Below are 16,812 nucleotides of genomic sequence, written 5' to 3'. Positions count from 1 at the left end.
CTCCTTCCAATATACCCGGGAGTTTGTACCTGGAGCTAGTTACCTTCCCAATCACGAACGACAACGAACCCACTGCTTTTCAAAACCCAAATTGCCCGCTCAGTCCAGGGCTTGGAAGGGCGTTCCGCCGGGCTTAGGGTAGCTTCCGCGTCTGTTCTTCCCTGAGAGTGCGCTGTTGGAGGCGGGCGAGAGAATGGGGGAAGCATCCCGGAAAGTTGGGGCGGGGCCACCAGTGTGAAGTCAATCACAATTCTGCTTTTTGGTGTTCTTGCTGAAAAGTCTCCTAGCCCGGAAAGCACGGAATTATAAAAGAGATAAAGTGTGTGCGGAACTTGGAGACCAAGAAAGGGTGAGAGTGAGTAACACGACAACGCATATGTAGTCGTGGCCGAGTGGTTAAGGCGATGGACTAGAAATCCATTGGGGTCTCCCCGCGCAGGTTCGAATCCTGCCGACTACGATTTCGTTTTTCTTCTTGGACGCGCTCTACAATTACCTGCCTTCTGTCCTAGACCTCTACGGGGATTGATTGATCCAGTCGGTACCACAGACACCCTCCAACCATGTGCTTCTTGCTAAGGTTGAGGTCTTTAATTTTCTTCTTTCAATATCGGGGGCAACTCTTGAATGGATGTTTGATGTCAAACAATGATTTATCAAAATTAAGTTCAGAGAAGTAAATTGTGACCAGGATTCCGGTGGTAAATTTGTGTATACGCCCTTAGAAAACCTTTGTGTGTCTTTGGCGCCGTGGCTTAGTTGGTTAAAGCGCCTGTCTAGTAAACAGGAGATCCTGGGTTCGAATCCCAGCGGTGCCTTTCAAATGAGAGAATGAGTTTGTTTTCTTATCCTAATGAATTAACTGCTTTTAGATCTGAAGACCCAAGGTTGCTATTACTGCGCTCTGAGCGCCCTTATCACCGTTTGAGAGAAGCTCCCCGATCCATTCAGTTCAGTCGCTCAGTCGTGTCCGACTCTTTGCGACCCCATGAATTGCAGCACACCAGGCCTCTCTGTCCATCACCAACTCCCGGAGTTCACCCAAACTCATGTCCATGGAGTCGGTTATGCCATCTAGCCATCTCATCCTCTGTCGTCCCCTTCTCCTCCTGCCCCCAATCCTTCCCAGCATCAGAGTCTTTTCCAATGAGACAACTCTTCGCATGAGATGGCCAAAGTATTGGAGCTTCAGCTTTAGCATCAGCCCTTCCAATGAACACCCAGGACTGATCTCCTTTAGAATGGACTGGTTGGATCTCCTTGTAGTGCAAGGGACTCTCCAACACCGTTAGACTGCTCCAAAACCTTCCGCAGTGACCAGGGAAGAAACCCAATGCAGGCCTGCACCTTCCTTTGCCCAGAGGACGCCACACGGCGCTGGTGCTGGTGAACCAGCCCTGGCAGCCTTCCCACCGCCTTTACATCTTTCTCTACCCCGGGACATCCCTAGAACTTGAGTCGGTTTGTTTTGCTTGGTTCTTCATTAAAGTTCTTTTGGCTTTGAGGCCTCAGAATTATATGTATGTATATATATTATACGGAGAAGGCAATGGCAACCCACTCCAGTACTCTTGCCTGGAAAATCCCATGGACGGGAGCCTGGTAGGCTACAGTCCATGGGGTCGAGAAGAGTCGGACACGACTGAACGACTTCACTTTCACTTTTCACTTTCATGCATTGGAGAAGGAAATGGCAACCCACTCCAGTGTTCCTGCCTGGAGAATCCCAGGGATAGCGGAGCCTGGTGGGCTGCAGTCTATGGGCTCGCACAGAGTCGGACACGACTGAAGCGACTTAGCAGCAGCAGCAGCAACGGCTAGTATGGCGCCCTCTGGTTCCCGAAAGAGGACGTGAAAGGGCTGGGATCCTGTGGACAGAATGGAAGTAGAAGAGAACATATCTGGTGGGGTCTCCAGGGAGCCGGGGTGGAAGAGCAGCCCACATTTTCGGAGCACTGAAGCCAAGATTGTAAGAGTAGAAGTAAATGCTGCGGAGAAGGAGGCAAGAAGTAGGATCCGTGAACAGTTGACAGGGTCCGAACCTTCTTGGAAGTTAGGCAGAAAGGTCTGGACACCATCCTTGGCCTGGGAACCACTGCCAGATGTCTGAGCACAAATTTGGCTTGAAGGACTTGCTATATCGAGATGACAGGTCAAGTAAGTGGAGCAGCACCACCAGGACTAGATTTGTGCCAAGCACTGAACTGCACACTGTGCATGACCAGATGAATAAGGCAAACCTCTTTCCTCATAGGAAGGAGGACGAGGTCACAGCACAGTGCCCCAAGGGCAGTGACTGGGCACTGGGATAAGGTGGAAAAAAGAAGTGGCACCTCATCGAGCCTGATTGTGGAGATTGATCAGGGGAGACTTTTGATCAGGGGAGGCTTTCTGGAGGTGAGTCTTAGACTCTTAAAAAGACCATGTGGAAATTTGCCTGTGTTCTATTAAACACCTTTGTTCTCTAACACCTTTGTTCAATGTCCTGGGAATACAGCAGAGAAAAATAAACACAACAATAATGTTTTTAAAATTAAATGATGTGATATGCTAGGTAAATGCTACATAGAAGAATAACACAAGGGATCAGATAGTATGGGGGTGGGGGGTGGGGAGCAAGGGACTTTCAGGAGGACAGGGTTCGGTTTTAGAAGTGTCAAAGACTTGCACCAATGCAGCTATAGGAGAGATGGAGAGGAGGGGATGAATTCGAGACATGTTTAGTATAAAAAACACACTAGGACTCAGTAACTGATCGGAAGTGGAGTCCGAGGAAAAGGGAGAAGGTCATGATGTTGTCTTCTCAAATTCACCAAGAATATCTTTTCACCCTTTCCCACCCTTTCTCTTTCAAACCACCCATGAAGTGAGGGCCCAGTTATACCTTAGAATTCAGTGTTTCCCTGTAAAGTTTTGACTCCTGTTAAAATGTAAAATATTTGCACCAAAGTTGAAATGACATCAGTTGTTTACACCTTAGTTCTTTGATTCTAAAAGTGAGGTCCATAGATACGGTATGGATTTTTCTAGAAAAGGAAGCCTTCATCGTGTTATATAAGGGCTTTAGGCTTTGGCCTCTGTGCCGATTAAGTGCCTGACAGTAGATAAGAAAGAGATGACCAGAGACTTGGGGAAGGCTGGTGCCCAGGACTGGGGAGACAGAAAATGGAAAAGGCTAGAGGGAGCGTGATGCCTTGCAGCACTCCTCACCCATCTGGAAGGCCTGGGAGGCTGACAGGAAAGGATGGGGTGTTCTCTGCTGCCCTACCCCACTGTCCAGCCAGGGACGCCTGAGAAAGAACAAGCAAAGAGCTGAACCCTTCTCCGAAGTCCCTCCCCTCCCCCGCCCCCCGTCCCCGACCTCCCCGCCTTCCAACGAAGTATCTGTGAGTAGGGCTTTAAGAAGGGGCTGGCTTCACAAACCATAAGACTGGGCTATAAAGCAAGATGGTTCAGTCCAGAGATGCTACGAGGGGGTCGAGTTCAGGGGCAGATCAGAACCCTTCTGGGAAGACACTTAGGAGCAGGAACTAAGCTGGCGAGCAACTGACCCCACCAGGTCCTGCCTGGATGGACTCTTGGCGGCCCCCAAGTGAGAGCAGGCGAAGTGTATTAAAACCTTAGAAACTCGCAGTTTGGAAAGCCGATCCCCTCAACCCGACCTCGCCAGCCGTTCATCTCAATGACGCCCCCTTCGTGGGTCTTCTTGGCCCCAGGAATTATTCCCTCGCCTGGACACTACCCTGCGGTGTGGGGAGACTGTGGGCTCTCGCAGTGTCGGTCGCTCCAGACGCAGGGACCGAAAGAGGGACTGGTGTTCCCAGAGAGATTTCAGGACTCATTAATTGTCCCCAAACAGGCAATTCTACCGCTAGTCTTCAAAACTCTGCGCAGAGCGCTGAGTCCAAGGACGACTGGGAGAAGCAGGAAGAGTGGAGACCCCGGATTACGGAGTGGCACCTGGACAGTGATCCTAGGAAGCAGGTTACACTGGTGCTCGAGGCAGTCCTGGAAGGCTGCTCGTGGGAGAGGCCGAGACCACTCCCTCCCACTTCCCCGACGTTATTTCCTGGGAGGAGTCGAAGCTCGCGGTCAAGAGCAGAGAGAGAATCCCAGACCCCTGCTCCAATGTGTTCTGCATCGGGGCTGGTGGTCCCTGGGTGCGCACCAAGATCAGGCCACCGTGATTCACAGCCCTAGGACCGCAGAAAGCCTGGGACGACCTCTAAAGTCGTCCGCGGTTAGTTTTGTGCGTCGGCTCGTTGGTCTAGGGGTATGATTCTCGCTTCGGGTGCGAGAGGTCCCGGGTTCAAATCCCGGACGAGCCCGGCCTTCTGGTTTTGCAGAAGCCAGACAGAACGCCCTAAAGTGATTCTCACTTGGAAGGGCACTGAGGCTGGGTTGGAAAGGGATCCGAGTGAACTGAGCGCTTCAAAGTGTGCAGGCAGCTCTTTTGTTCTGAGTAGACACTCGGGTGTCAGGAAGGGGCTCACAGTGCACAGTCCTCAGTGTCCCGGGAAGAGGGAAGGCGCCTCCGAACTTGGGCAAGCACTCGCTTTCTGCTCCCCCACATACTGCTTGGTGCCACCCCTCGACCGCCAGAGCCTGGTTGCGGTTTAATTGATGTCCGTCAACTTGTAGTAGTGGATGACAGGTAGTGAAATGGGTTGGGACCTATTCAGTTATGCCTGGGAGAGACCAAGGACTGTCAGAATTCAGGTCTCTGCAGCCTTGGAGGTCTGTGTCTCAGTAACAGCTGCACGTTTTCGCCCTTCTGGGGACTCTCACTCAGTTATCGTCCAGAACGTGCATAGAATTGGGTCAGCATATCTTAGTGGACGGAAGGACAGCATCCCCACCCAGGAACTTCGCCCTTGGTACGCTGAATTCGATAAGATATAGATCAAGGATTTGGAGTAAGACTACCGCAGCTCACTCCTCGTTAGTATAGTGGTGAGTATCCCCGCCTGTCACGCGGGAGACCGGGGTTCGATTCCCCGACGGGGAGGAGTATGTACATTGTTTTGTCCTTCCTCGTTTTTTACAGCTGTTAAAATCTATGTTTATTTCTGAAGTACCTGTCCCTAGTCATGGGATAGAGATAAAAAGAAGACTGGAAGAAGAAGAAAAGCAGAAGAGGAATGGCTTGTACTGACTCACAAACTCACATTCTAAATTTCAAGTTTATGTTTTATTTCAAGTAACTTTCATTTTAAATGTGCAGCTAAATTAATTGTTCTCTCCATTCAAAACGTTTATGAGCCATTATCCTCACCGTTCAGTAAGCTTATTAGACCCGTTCAGTTGACGATAATTTTAAAAACACAAGAAGGGAGGCGGAAGATAACTACACCAGTGTAATTCATGAGGAATCTTTAAAAAAAAAAAAAAAAAAGAAAGAAAGAAAGAAAAAGCAAAGAGGAAAATAACCTTGCGTTGGCCGGGAATCGAACCCGGGTCAACTGCTTGGAAGGCAGCTATGCTCACCACTATACCACCAACGCTTCACACTATACTGGGATTCCCGGGATTCCTTAATAGTTAGATCTACAGGGTCCTGGTTTCAGTGATCCAAAACTGGAACTGAATTAAGACCTAGGCCGAGGGAAGGACGAAAGCGACGAGAACATAGAAATAACTGGTGTGGTGTACGAAGCACCCACGTGTGAGCTGCGCTTGCCTCTGGGCACCGCCAGTGCGCTGCAGTCACCAGGCTAGAGACTGATTATAAGCAGATAGAAACCAAAGTATAGAGAGGCCAAGTAAAGGAAGAGCCGAGATTAAATCTAAAATATGCCTAGGGTGCCAGTTGTGCACCGACACTTTATTAGCCCCGGAAGCTCCAGAAATAAATCTCAAACACATGAAATTGTTTCTCTGTTGAGTAACCGAAGACAATGTGCACCAAAGTTAAAGAATTGAGCCTTAAACCAAGTGCCCCTAACTACGATTTATCAGGAGGATGGTTTTAATCCCGCGGTGAGCGCGGGTCCAGCCCACTGGCCGCTAGAAGAACCACGACGACAAACCGGGGTGAGGCCTAAGAATAAAACCCCGCCCATTAATGATGACGATGCATCTGTTCAGGAGAACCGTCAAACCGCGGCCTCGGGAAGGCCTCGTGGCGCAACGGTAGCGCGTCTGACTCCAGATCAGAAGGTTGCGTGTTCAAATCACGTCGGGGTCACAGTGTTATTTTCGGTGGGATAAGCTTTTCAAGTGAGATTTCTTTTTCGGGGGAAAAAAAAAAGCATCGCGTTATTATATGAAAAAATATGGAAACCTGAGTGTTTCTGTAATTTTTTTTCCCTAAAGCATCTGAGTTTTCTCCTAAAACAAAATTTTGAAACTTTTATTTTCATCTTACCGTTTCCTTCAAATCAACCAATTAAAATAGTAATACCATTAATCTCATAGATATTTTAGATATCTTAACACAGAAACTCTTCTTCAATTGTTCACCAATTCTTCTTCAGAAAATATATTTTGGAGCAATAAATGTTTTTTATCGAAAAAAAAGTAGCAATAGTGAATAATTTTAAAGTAATAATGATTGTTCATAGTCCTCTTAAAGGAGTGATTTGATTTTTGGCGGTTTAAGTTCCACTTGCCAGTGGTGTTCATAATTTTGTACTCCATTATTTTCACTTGTCATTGTGATCAGAATAGAATTCTATTGTCTTTGTAATTATCATTTTAAAGAACACCTGAATTCAAGGATAATGCTGTGAGTCATTAAACAATTCTGAAGTTAGACATTCTGGCTATCTTGTTAACTGCAGTTTTGTTTTTTCTCATTATCTAAAATGTTACCATGTACATTCTTTTTTTTTTTTTTTTTTCGCCTCTGCTGAATTTGGTCTACAACATGAATTCCTGAAACACCAGTTCCAGGGTTCAAAGAGTTCCTTAACTGAACAGCTAACTGTACTGCTGTCCAAAGGTTGTTAATTTTTCAACTAAAAGCGATTTTTCTTTTTTCTTTCATTTTCTCTCTTTTTAAAGGACCAAGTATGTTTTAATTATCGTGTTCTTGTATTTGGTTCACTTTTTTAAATGGTTTTAATCATCTCTGATGTTCTCTCCATGAAGTAAAACATAGGGGTATTAAATAAAATATTTTGTATTTAATTTGTAGAAATCAAGACCATCCCCAAGAAAAAGAAATGCAAAAAAGTAAAATGGCTGTCTGAGGAGGCCTTACAAAGAGCTGTGAAAAGAAGAGAAGGGAAAAGAAAAGGAGAAAAGGAAAGATATAAGCGTCTGAATGCAGAGTTCCAAAGAACAGCAAGGAGAGTTAAGAAAGCCTTGCTCAGTGATCAATGCAGTTGGTGATGGACAGGGAGGCCTGGCGTGCTGCGATTCACCGGGTGGCAAAGAGTCGGATGGGACTGAGCGACTGAACTGAACTGGACTGGAGGCAGATTGGTGGTACTCACTGTGGTCCACAGATTGGTGCCACTTCATGAAATGTTATTTTCAGGTTCAGGATGAGTAGAGAATTTGAGAGTTAAGTATTTAAAAAACTGTTAGAGCATTTGTCAGAGTACTTTTATAAATACTGTGCTATGCTGTGCTTAGTCGCTCAGTCGTAACCAACTCCTTGTGACCCCATGGACTGTAGCCCGCAGAGCTCTTCTGTCCACGGGGGATTCTGCAGGCAAGAATACAGAAGTGGATTGCCATTATAAATACTAGTTATAACCAAAAAATATGTCGTCGTGTAAATTTTATACTTTATTTTTCAAGGAATTTATTTTTAATGTAAATTATAAAAGCATCAATTTGTGATAGATTGAAAGTAATTAAATAATTAAAACCGGTTCTTCCCTACTGATCATTTGAGAAGCACTGGGGTAAATAATGGAGATTCTGTTCACTAACTTGAACAGGGAGCTGATGGTTGCCTAGCTGCCAGAACAGATAGGTTTTGTTTTGCTTTGTGTTTTATGAATAATGCAAATCTCGATTTTATACTGGCCCATCAACTATTTCTGAAAGGCCAAATGCCTTCCGATGTAATGTGCAAGTGGGAATTTAAAGACTCCAATGGACAGAGAAACTGTATGGGGATCCATCAGGCATATCCCACCCATGCACAAGGTCCCTGACAGACTCTAGAAAAGTCTCCTTTCACTAGATTATGAGGGATAAAGTATACTGCAAGTGATAGGATCTTTCTAAAGCTCTTCATTAGCTAGTCACTCTATGCTACATATGTGGCACTAAAAAACTCTAAGGCACTGAAATTGAAATGGGATCTCTGATTCTGGGAAGTGGTGTTGGGCTGACCCTGAGTGAAAACAGCATCACGTTTCCAGAAGCAAAATGCTTTTTCACTGGTGGCCACATTCATCAAATCTCTAGAGAGACATCATGCACAGATTTACAACTTTAAAAAAATCACGGGCTCCCAACAATAAAATTGTAAGCAACTGTGGCACCCTGCAGTTTCTACCACTGTGGCCCCTAGCTGCTTTAGCTGTAGGGGCTGGAAGACAAAGTTACTTTATCAGCCGCCTTTGCAGTAGTCATGTGATAGGGAAGCCCGACACAGTTTTAGCCCAGGAGAAATCTACTGAGAACTTTTTTTTTTCGGCCCCAGTGTGTGGCTTCTGGAGATCTTAGTTCCCCCACCAGGGTTTAACCCTGGCCCTCCGCAGTGAGAGCATCGAGTCCTAACCACTGGACCACCAAGGAATTCCTATACTGAGGACTTTTAGAAAGGCTTCTGCTTTGTCTGTTGAAAGAAACAGAGACAGTTGGCATTCATCTTGAAGTCAGAAGGGGAATGTTAAGAGAATCACAGAAGAGGTCAATGCAGACCTCTAACATTGTTCAGTTCCTGAGCCAGCTACATACTGGCTTTTTTTTTCTGGTTTATTGTTGTGGAAGAGAAAATAGATGTCTGTTTTATGTGCCATTGTTAACTGAGTTTCCTATTACTTGCAGCCAAAAGCGTTGTGAACTGATCTAGAAACCCATTTGGATTTATTTAATTTACATTGGGTTGAATCATATGAAATTGGTGTTTTCTGTAGGTCAGATGATTGTCAGTATCGCATCATTCAACCCACATAACTACTAACTCTCTAGATCTGTAGATTCGTATCGGTTAGTATGCTTATAACAGCAAATACCAAAACTCGTAACTTAGTGCATTAGGGAAGGAGACAGATTGGCTCATGGAAGAAAACTTAGTTGCTTTTGTTTTTTTCTCTTTTCACTTAGTCGTGTCCTACTCTTTGCGACCCCATGGACTATAGCCTGCCAGGCTCCTCTGTTCATGGGATTTCCCAGGAAAGAATACCGGAGTGGGTTGCCATGTTCTGCTCCAGGGGATCCCCCCGACAGGGAGTAGAACTAGTGTCTCCTGCTTTCAGTTCAGTTCAGTTCAGTTCAGTCGCTCAGTCGTGTCCGACTCTTTGCTACCCCATGAATCGCAGCACGCCAGGCCTACCTGTCCATCACCAACTCCCGGAGTTCACTCGGACTCACGTCCATTGAGTCAGTGATGCCATCCAGCCATCTCATCCTCTGTCGTCCCCTTCTCCTCCTGCCCCCAATCCCTCCCAGCATCAGAGACTTTTCCAATGAGTCAACTCTTCACATGAGGTGGCCAAAGTACTGGAGTTTCAGCTTTAGCATCAGTCCTTCCAAAGACATCCCAGGGCTGATCTCCTTCAGAATGGACTGGTTGGATCTCCTTGCAGTCCAAGGGACTCTCAAGAGTCTTCTCCAACACCACAGTTCAAAAGCATCAATTCTTCGGTGCTCAGCCTTCTTCACAGTCCAACTCTCACATCCATACATGACCACAGGAAAAACCATAGCCTTGACTAGATGAACCTTTGTTGGCAAAGTAATGTCTGTGCTTTTCAATATGCTATCTAGGTTGGTCATAACTTTCCTTCCAAGGAGTAAGCGTCTTTTAATTTCATGGCTGCAGTCACCATCTGCAGTGATTTTGGAGCCCCAAAAAATAAAGTCTGACACTGTTTGTTTCCACTGTTTCCCCATCTATTTCCCATGAAGTGATAGGACCAGATGCCATGATCTTCGTTTTCTGAATGTTGAGTTTTAAGCCAACTTTTTCACTCTCCTCTTTCACCTTCAAGAGGCTTTTTAGTTCCTCTTCACTTTCTGGCATAAGGGTGGTGTCATCTGCATATCTGAGGTTATTGATATTTCTCCTGGGAATCTTGATTCAGCTTGTGCTTCTTCCAGCCCAGCACTTCTCATGATGTACTCTGCATATAAGTTAAATAAGCAGGGTGACAATATACAGCCTTAACGTACTCCTTTTCCTATTTGGAACCAGTCTGTTGTTCCATGTCCAGTTCTAACTTGCTTCCTGACCTGCATATAGATTTCTCAAGAGGCAGGTCAGGTGGTCTGGTATTCCCATCTCTTTCAGAATTTTCCACAGTTTATTGTGATTCACACAGTCAAAGGCTTTGGCATAGTCAATAAAGCAGAAATAGATGTTTTTCTGGAACTCTCTTGCTTTTTCCATGATCCAGCAGATGTTGGCAATTTGGTCTCTGGTTCCAAACCAGCTTGAACATCTAGAAGTTCACGGTTCACGTATTGCTGAAGCCTGGCTTGGAGAATTTTGAGCATTACTTTACTAGTGTGTGAGATGAGTGCAATTGTGCGGTAGTTTGAGCATTCTTTGGCATTGCCTTTCTTTGGGATTGGAATGAAAACTGACCTTTTCCAGTCCTGTGGCCACTGCTGAGTTTTCCAAATTTGCTGGCATATTGAGTGCAGCACTTTCACAGCATCATCTTTCAGGATTTGGAATAGCTCAACTGGAATTCCATCACCTCCACTAGCTTTGTTCGTAGTGAATGCTTTCTAAGGCCCACTTGACTTCACATTCCAGGATGTCTGGCTCTAGGTGAGTGATCACACCATCGTGATTATCTGGGTCGTGAAGATCTTTTTTGTACAGTTCTTCCAGTTCATACATATACACAAGAATAAATTCCAGTTTATATTGATGACTTAAATTTTAAAAACAAAACACCAATAAGACTATTTGAGGCTTGAGGAAAACTTTTCCTAAGCTAAAACCCTGGTTGCCCCTGGCTCTCATTCCGCCTTTTCCATTGGGCCCCTGGATCTACGTCATGGGATACTTAGCCAATGAGAATTGGGCATGGGCGGCACGTTCAGCCAATGGGACCCGGGCGGGAGATTTGAAAGGACCTCGGCGGGGGTGAGGGGGTGCGGCCGGACAGATTCAGTTGTTCCCAGCGGCCAAGGCACCACGGGTTTCTTTCGGGATTCTTGCTCCGGGAGAGGCCAGGTGATCCGGCAGGTTGGTTGCTCTAGGGTGGAGAAAGGGTCCTGGAAGGGAGTGAGGCCGGTAGCAGGGTGGGGGCGGAGAGGCGAGTGCGGGAATGCGCTCTGATGAAGCTAGCTTTTGGACTTGCGCCCTTTCACCAGCACCGCCCCCCGCCCCCCCGCCCGGGCAAACACTTCCGGCTAGATCGATCCGACCCCTTACTCTCTCTCCTTTTTTTTTTGCTTCTCACGGCTCTGTTTCTCTTCTCTGCCCAGTTCCCTCCCCCTTTCCCTCTACAGATGGCCCAGAAGGAGAACGCCTACCCCTGGCCCTATGGCCGGCAGACGGTAAGGGCTTTCTCACTTCCCCTCTCCCACCAGCATGGCGACTTCCTGCTTGCAGATTCGAGATCCTGCAGATGGCGATCCTCTTAGCACTTTTCTCCTGGCTTTGCACCAGCGCATGGGCCCCAGTCAGGTCATTTGTAGCCACATCCTATCCGGTGCTACCAGTTTGAATTTGACCAGCCTGTGAGGACCTCTGAAGAGCTGAGCCTACTTGTCACATACAAATGGCGTCTGGGACTGAGCAGGCAGGGTCTGGCCTATTAGGCCATGAATCTCAACTGTTGTCCTGAAAAAATAGGCTAGGCAGGAAATAGATATAGGCTATTTAGATGAGTTTATAAGTTTAAAAGGTCCAAGAGAAGTCTTACTTAAGAATTTGGATTTTAATGACTGGTGTGACATTTGCATCTGAAAAGCTTTATTTTCCAGTTGTCCTAACACCTTTCATTGAAGAATCTATCCTCTGATTTGAAATGCTAGCATTATTGTATATATTAAATTCCCACATATATGTGGATTTATTTCTGGACTCCATTTTGTTCAACTTGCTTATTTGTAAATCCTAAATTCGCTGTTTGTGAACAAGTCTGTAGGAGCACTGAGGCTCTTTCTCTCTTGGTTAAAGAAGAAAGAAGGAGCCCTACATGAGCTTTGTTCTCTGTTAGTGGGGCTTGAGATTCCTGGAGGGTCCCTCTATCCCCTTGCCCACCAGCTCCCTCCCTGGTGAAGCTCTGAATGGGGAGGCTGAATGAGATAACACTGTCGTGTCTACACCAGTCACTCCCAAAAGAAAGTGGTGTGTGTTACTCAGAAGTTGAAAGTAACAAGTGCTCCAGGACCATTAAAATAGCCTTCAGTGTCCCTAAAGCCTGTTGTTGCAAAGGGGTAAATACTGAGATTTGCTGAACACTCAAGGCCCCAAGGATCTTATCTGAGCCTTAACAGACCAAGCTTAGGGGACTATGAGAATACTTCTGTTCTGAAGCTCCTTGAATTGTGGGTGTTCATTACCCCAGCCTCTACTGCCTCCTGGGGTAGGGGGCTGGGTAAATGAGTGGTGTTATGGACAAGACTGAGTAGCAAAATTGTGGTCTCATTGTTCCTCTTTGAACTGGGGATGGGATGGGGTAGGTGGGTGGCTTTATAGCAAGGCCTGAAATGCTGCCTGTAGCGCATTCCAACCCGGTCACTGGGATAAAGGCACCCTCAGAGCTCCCCTCTGGTCCTTCTCAGGCTCAGCCTGGCCTGAACACCCTGCCCCAGAGAGTTCTCCGGAAGGAGCCTGTCACTCCATCGGCACTTGTCCTCATGAGTCGCTCCAATGCCCAGCCCACAGGTAAACTAGCACAAAGGGAGGGGACTGATCTGAGGGAACTAGTGTCTGCAGAGGGTTGGTGGGGATGAAAATGTCAAAGGATGGCCTCAACTTCCCTATTCTTTCCTTAGCTGCCCCTGGCCAGAAGGTGGTGGAGAACAGCAGTGGAACCCCCAACATCCCAAAGTAAGCTCCCCAAGCTTTGGTGTAGCAAGAGAGTGGGTGGAATAAAGGAAGGAGGAGGAGGGATGCGGGTGAGAAAGCCTGATCCATCCTCAGCTCCCCTGGAAGAGAAGCAGGACTATAGGCAGGAGGGGCGGAGGTGCAGAGAGAAGGCAAACACCTCAGAGGACCGACTAACCACCACTCAGCTGCTCCACCACTGCTTCCCAAACAGGCGTTCCTTCACAATCGATGACTTTGAGATTGGGCGTCCTCTGGGCAAAGGCAAGTTTGGAAATGTGTACTTGGCTCGGGAGAAGAAAAGCCATTTCATCGTGGCGCTCAAAGTCCTCTTCAAGTCTCAGATCGAGAAGGAGGGTGTGGAGCACCAGCTGCGTAGAGAGATCGAAATCCAAGCGCATCTGCAGTACGCTTAACGTCCCCTGAGCCAGAGCCCCCTGCCGCCCCAACCCCACTCCTCCTCCAACCCCACCACATCTGGACTGTCTTCTCTGCAGCTGTGGCCACGCAGCCCCAATGAGCTCTCAATCCCAGCCAGAGCCTTGAATCCAGAAAATCACCTCTAGTCCCCACTTAGGACTGCCACCTGGCTTCCCCTACCTGGCCCAGACCTGACCCACTGTGCCCCAATGCGACCTGTCATCTTTCCCATTTCCTTAGGCCAGAATGCAGCCTGATGCCTCCTCTGTCTCCTCTCCCAGACATCCCAACATCTTGCGTCTCTACAACTATTTCTATGACCGGCGAAGGATCTACTTGATTCTGGAGTATGCCCCCCGGGGGGAGCTCTACAAGGAGCTGCAGAAGAGCCGAACTTTTGATGAGCAGCGAACAGCCACGGTCGGGGCGGGTGGGCACCTGGGGCACTGGCAGGGGCCTGGAGGCTGGGGGGATGCCATTTGCAGCCCGAGGTCAGTCCTTGTCTGACTGTCTGTCACTGGCCCCCCAGATCATGGAGGAGCTGGCAGATGCTCTAACATACTGCCATGCGAAGAAGGTGATTCACAGAGACATCAAGCCTGAGAATCTGCTCTTGGGGCTCCGGGGAGAGCTGAAGATTGCTGACTTCGGCTGGTCGGTGCACGCCCCCTCCCTGAGGTATGGTGAGCCAGAAGGCCAGCCCTGGGTATGAAGCCATTCAAAATAAAACCACTCCAGATCTTGTTACCCAGAGACATTTTGGGTTGTTCTCATGTAAATATATAAACACAGCAATATCTTTACAAAAATAGGAGATTGGGAGTTCCCTGCTGGTCCAGTGGTTAGGACTCCAGCTTTCACTGCAGGGGGCCCAGGTTCAATCCCTGGTCGAGAGAACTAAGATCCTGCAAACCATGCAGTATGGCCAAAAACAAAAATAGGAGACTCAGTTTTGTCACCCAGATTTCTCACTTGAAACATTGGCACCTTCTTGCCATTATCACTGAGAATATTCCCACATCATTTTTAGTGGTATTGCACAGTAGAAATGTAACGTGATTAAGCAACATGTGGTTGATGAACATCTGAAATTTTTCCTTTAATTCTAAGGTGAACGTTGCCCTCATATCTGATTTAAGATACGGCCCTCAGTGTGGAAATGCAGTCAGTGTGTTAGTCCCACTCCTACCCCAAAGACCCCATCAGAGCCTGGTTGGAAGACCCCTGGCACATCCTGGGGTGGGTCTGGGCTCCCTGTCAGGCTGCAGGGAAAGGAGGGAAAGTCTGGATCTGAGATCCCTGCCCCCGCCCCAGGAGGAAGACAATGTGCGGCACTCTGGACTACCTGCCCCCAGAGATGATTGAGGGGCGCACGCACAATGAGAAGGTGGACCTGTGGTGCATCGGTGTGCTCTGCTACGAGCTGCTGGTGGGAAACCCACCCTTTGAGAGTGCTTCCCACAATGAGACATACCGGCGCATCGTCAAGGTGGGAGGCTGGCCCCTGGGGTCTGGCTGGAGTTTGTGCCAGCTCAGGGGCTGGGGCGGGGAGTGGGCACACTGTTGCTGTTGATGTTAAACCCTGCTAATAGAGTGGGAAGTGGAGGCAAAAGCAGCCAGGATGAAGCCCTTCTCTCCTTCTTGCAGGTGGACCTAAAGTTCCCTCCTTCTGTGCCCTTGGGAGCCCAGGACCTCATCTACAAGCTGCTCAAGCATAACCCCTCAGAACGCCTGCCGCTGGCCCAGGTCTCGGCCCACCCTTGGGTCCGAACCCACTCTCGCAGGGTGCTGCCTCCCTCTGCCCCTCAGTCTGTCCCCTGAAATGTCCCTGTCCTTTTCTCAGTTGTGTCTGTGTCTGTACATGTGTAGTTAGGAGGAGGGAGGTCCCTAGTCTGTTTCTGCATCTGTCTTTTACCTCGTCTTTATTTAATAAAGGCTGAAGCTTTTTTTACTGATGAGTGTAGATGTTTACAGGTGGAGACTGCTGTGAAGGAAGTCATCATCTGTGGTGAGGAGGCGAGGGAGTTGCCCGTGCTGGGCAGTGGGGTGGGCACTGCATCACCACCCCTGGGAGCACCCCTTAGCACTGAGAGCAACCTCTCAGCTCTAACCCCATCTGGTTAGCTCCCAACCATCACACTTCCACATCTTTTCTTTCCCCTGCTCTGGCTCCCAGGCCTGGGGATGCTGGGGACCTGTCTCTACTCTGCTATACCTGCACACCAGCCATCACCAACCGTCTCCACCCACCTCCTCCTATTACTCCCTCTTAGTTGACCTCTAATCTTTCCCTTTCCTGGGTCAGTCTTGCTGACCTAGGAGCAATTAAAGTTGTCTTTTTTGTTTTTCTGCTCTGGTGAGGATTTAGCACAGGAATAAATAGAAGCTGATGATGTCTAGTTCCTGACCTAAAGTTTCACTGCTTTGTATGATGCTTGCAATATGGTGCTTCCTGTAGGTTTAGCAGCATGCACGATCTTGAGTTTCCCTGACCAGGGGACGAACTCATTCCCCTTGCAGTGGAAGCTTGGAGTCCTAACCACTGGACTGTCAGGGAAATCTCTTGCTGTAGGTTTTTGATACATGTCTTTTATTAGGTTAAGGAAGGCCTGGGCTCTTCCTAGTTCATTAAGGGTTTGGTGTTTTTTGAAGCATGAATAGGTGTTGAGTTTCACCTAATGCTTTTTCTGCATGTGTTTATTATTTGTACTTTTAAGCCATGTGGTGTAGAACATCAATAAAGTTTCTTATTTTTATTTCATCTCAGATACTCACGCTATATTCAATTCCTAGGGCTACTGTAACAAATTACCACAAATTTGGGTGGTTTTAAACAGCAGAAATGGATTCTCTGACAGTTCTGGAGGCCAGAAGTCCATGATCAAGGTCTTAGTAGCACCACCCTCCCATATATGCCTCTAGGGAAAAATCCTCCCTTGCCTTTTCCATCTTCATGTGACTCCAGGCACTTCATGGCTTGTGGCTACATCACTCCAAGCTCTGCTTTTGTCTTCACAAACCTTCCTGTCTTCGCTTTTCTCTCCTCTGTCTTAAAAGAACACTAGCAATTTGATTTATGGCTCACCTAGATAATCCAGGGTAATGTTATCTCACAATCCTTAATTATATCTGCAAAGACCCTTTTTCCAAAAAACACTGCATTTCATTGCTTCCAGAGGTTAAGACAATGACATATCTTTTAGGGGGCTACCATGCAACCCACTACATATGCCCACAGATTAAAATAATTGAAG

At 47.5% G+C, this 16,812-nt stretch overlaps 1 protein-coding gene and 6 non-coding genes across 10 annotated transcripts; 6 read left to right on the top strand and 1 right to left on the bottom strand.

Moving 5' to 3' along the window:
* Nucleotides 1-378: 378 nt before the first annotated feature.
* Nucleotides 379-460, top strand: TRNAS-AGA (transfer RNA serine (anticodon AGA)). The gene has a single exon. It is a non-coding gene; the product is annotated as a tRNA-Ser (tRNA).
* Nucleotides 461-744: 284 nt separating this feature from the next.
* TRNAT-AGU (transfer RNA threonine (anticodon AGU)) lies at nt 745-818 on the top strand. The gene has a single exon. It is a non-coding gene; the product is annotated as a tRNA-Thr (tRNA).
* A 3,438-nt stretch (nt 819-4,256) lies between these two features.
* TRNAP-CGG (transfer RNA proline (anticodon CGG)) lies at nt 4,257-4,328 on the top strand. The gene has a single exon. It is a non-coding gene; the product is annotated as a tRNA-Pro (tRNA).
* Nucleotides 4,329-4,936: 608 nt separating this feature from the next.
* TRNAD-GUC (transfer RNA aspartic acid (anticodon GUC)) lies at nt 4,937-5,008 on the top strand. Its single transcript has one exon. It is a non-coding gene; the product is annotated as a tRNA-Asp (tRNA).
* Nucleotides 5,009-5,432: 424 nt separating this feature from the next.
* TRNAG-UCC (transfer RNA glycine (anticodon UCC)) lies at nt 5,433-5,504 on the bottom strand. Its single transcript has one exon. It is a non-coding gene; the product is annotated as a tRNA-Gly (tRNA).
* Nucleotides 5,505-6,115: 611 nt separating this feature from the next.
* On the top strand, nt 6,116-6,187 carry TRNAW-CCA (transfer RNA tryptophan (anticodon CCA)). Its single transcript has one exon. It is a non-coding gene; the product is annotated as a tRNA-Trp (tRNA).
* Nucleotides 6,188-11,191: 5,004 nt separating this feature from the next.
* AURKB (aurora kinase B) lies at nt 11,192-16,319 on the top strand. 4 transcript variants are annotated; one of them, XM_019982526.2, is made up of 9 exons: nt 11,192-11,326; nt 11,569-11,640; nt 12,874-12,976; nt 13,087-13,141; nt 13,353-13,544; nt 13,840-13,978; nt 14,088-14,236; nt 14,873-15,047; nt 15,206-16,319. In XM_019982526.2, the coding sequence occupies exons 2-9, from the start codon at nt 11,593-11,595 to the stop codon at nt 15,377-15,379; spliced, it is 1,035 nt and encodes a 344-aa protein (XP_019838085.1). In that variant the 5' UTR covers nt 11,192-11,326; nt 11,569-11,592; the 3' UTR covers nt 15,380-16,319. The 4 variants fall into 4 exon arrangements, with proteins under 4 accessions (XP_019838085.1, XP_019838086.1, XP_070629164.1 ...); XM_070773063.1 differs by having other exon boundaries at nt 11,241-11,314; XM_019982527.2 differs by lacking the exon at nt 11,569-11,640 and having other exon boundaries at nt 11,200-11,326.
* The last annotated feature ends 493 nt before the right edge of the window (nt 16,320-16,812 follow it).

This window comes from Bos indicus, chromosome 19 (assembly GCF_029378745.1).
Source record: "Bos indicus isolate NIAB-ARS_2022 breed Sahiwal x Tharparkar chromosome 19, NIAB-ARS_B.indTharparkar_mat_pri_1.0, whole genome shotgun sequence".
NCBI lineage: Eukaryota > Metazoa > Chordata > Mammalia > Artiodactyla > Bovidae > Bos > Bos indicus.
Note: the sequence above shows the minus strand (reverse complement) of the source record. Positions and strands in the feature narration are given on the sequence as shown.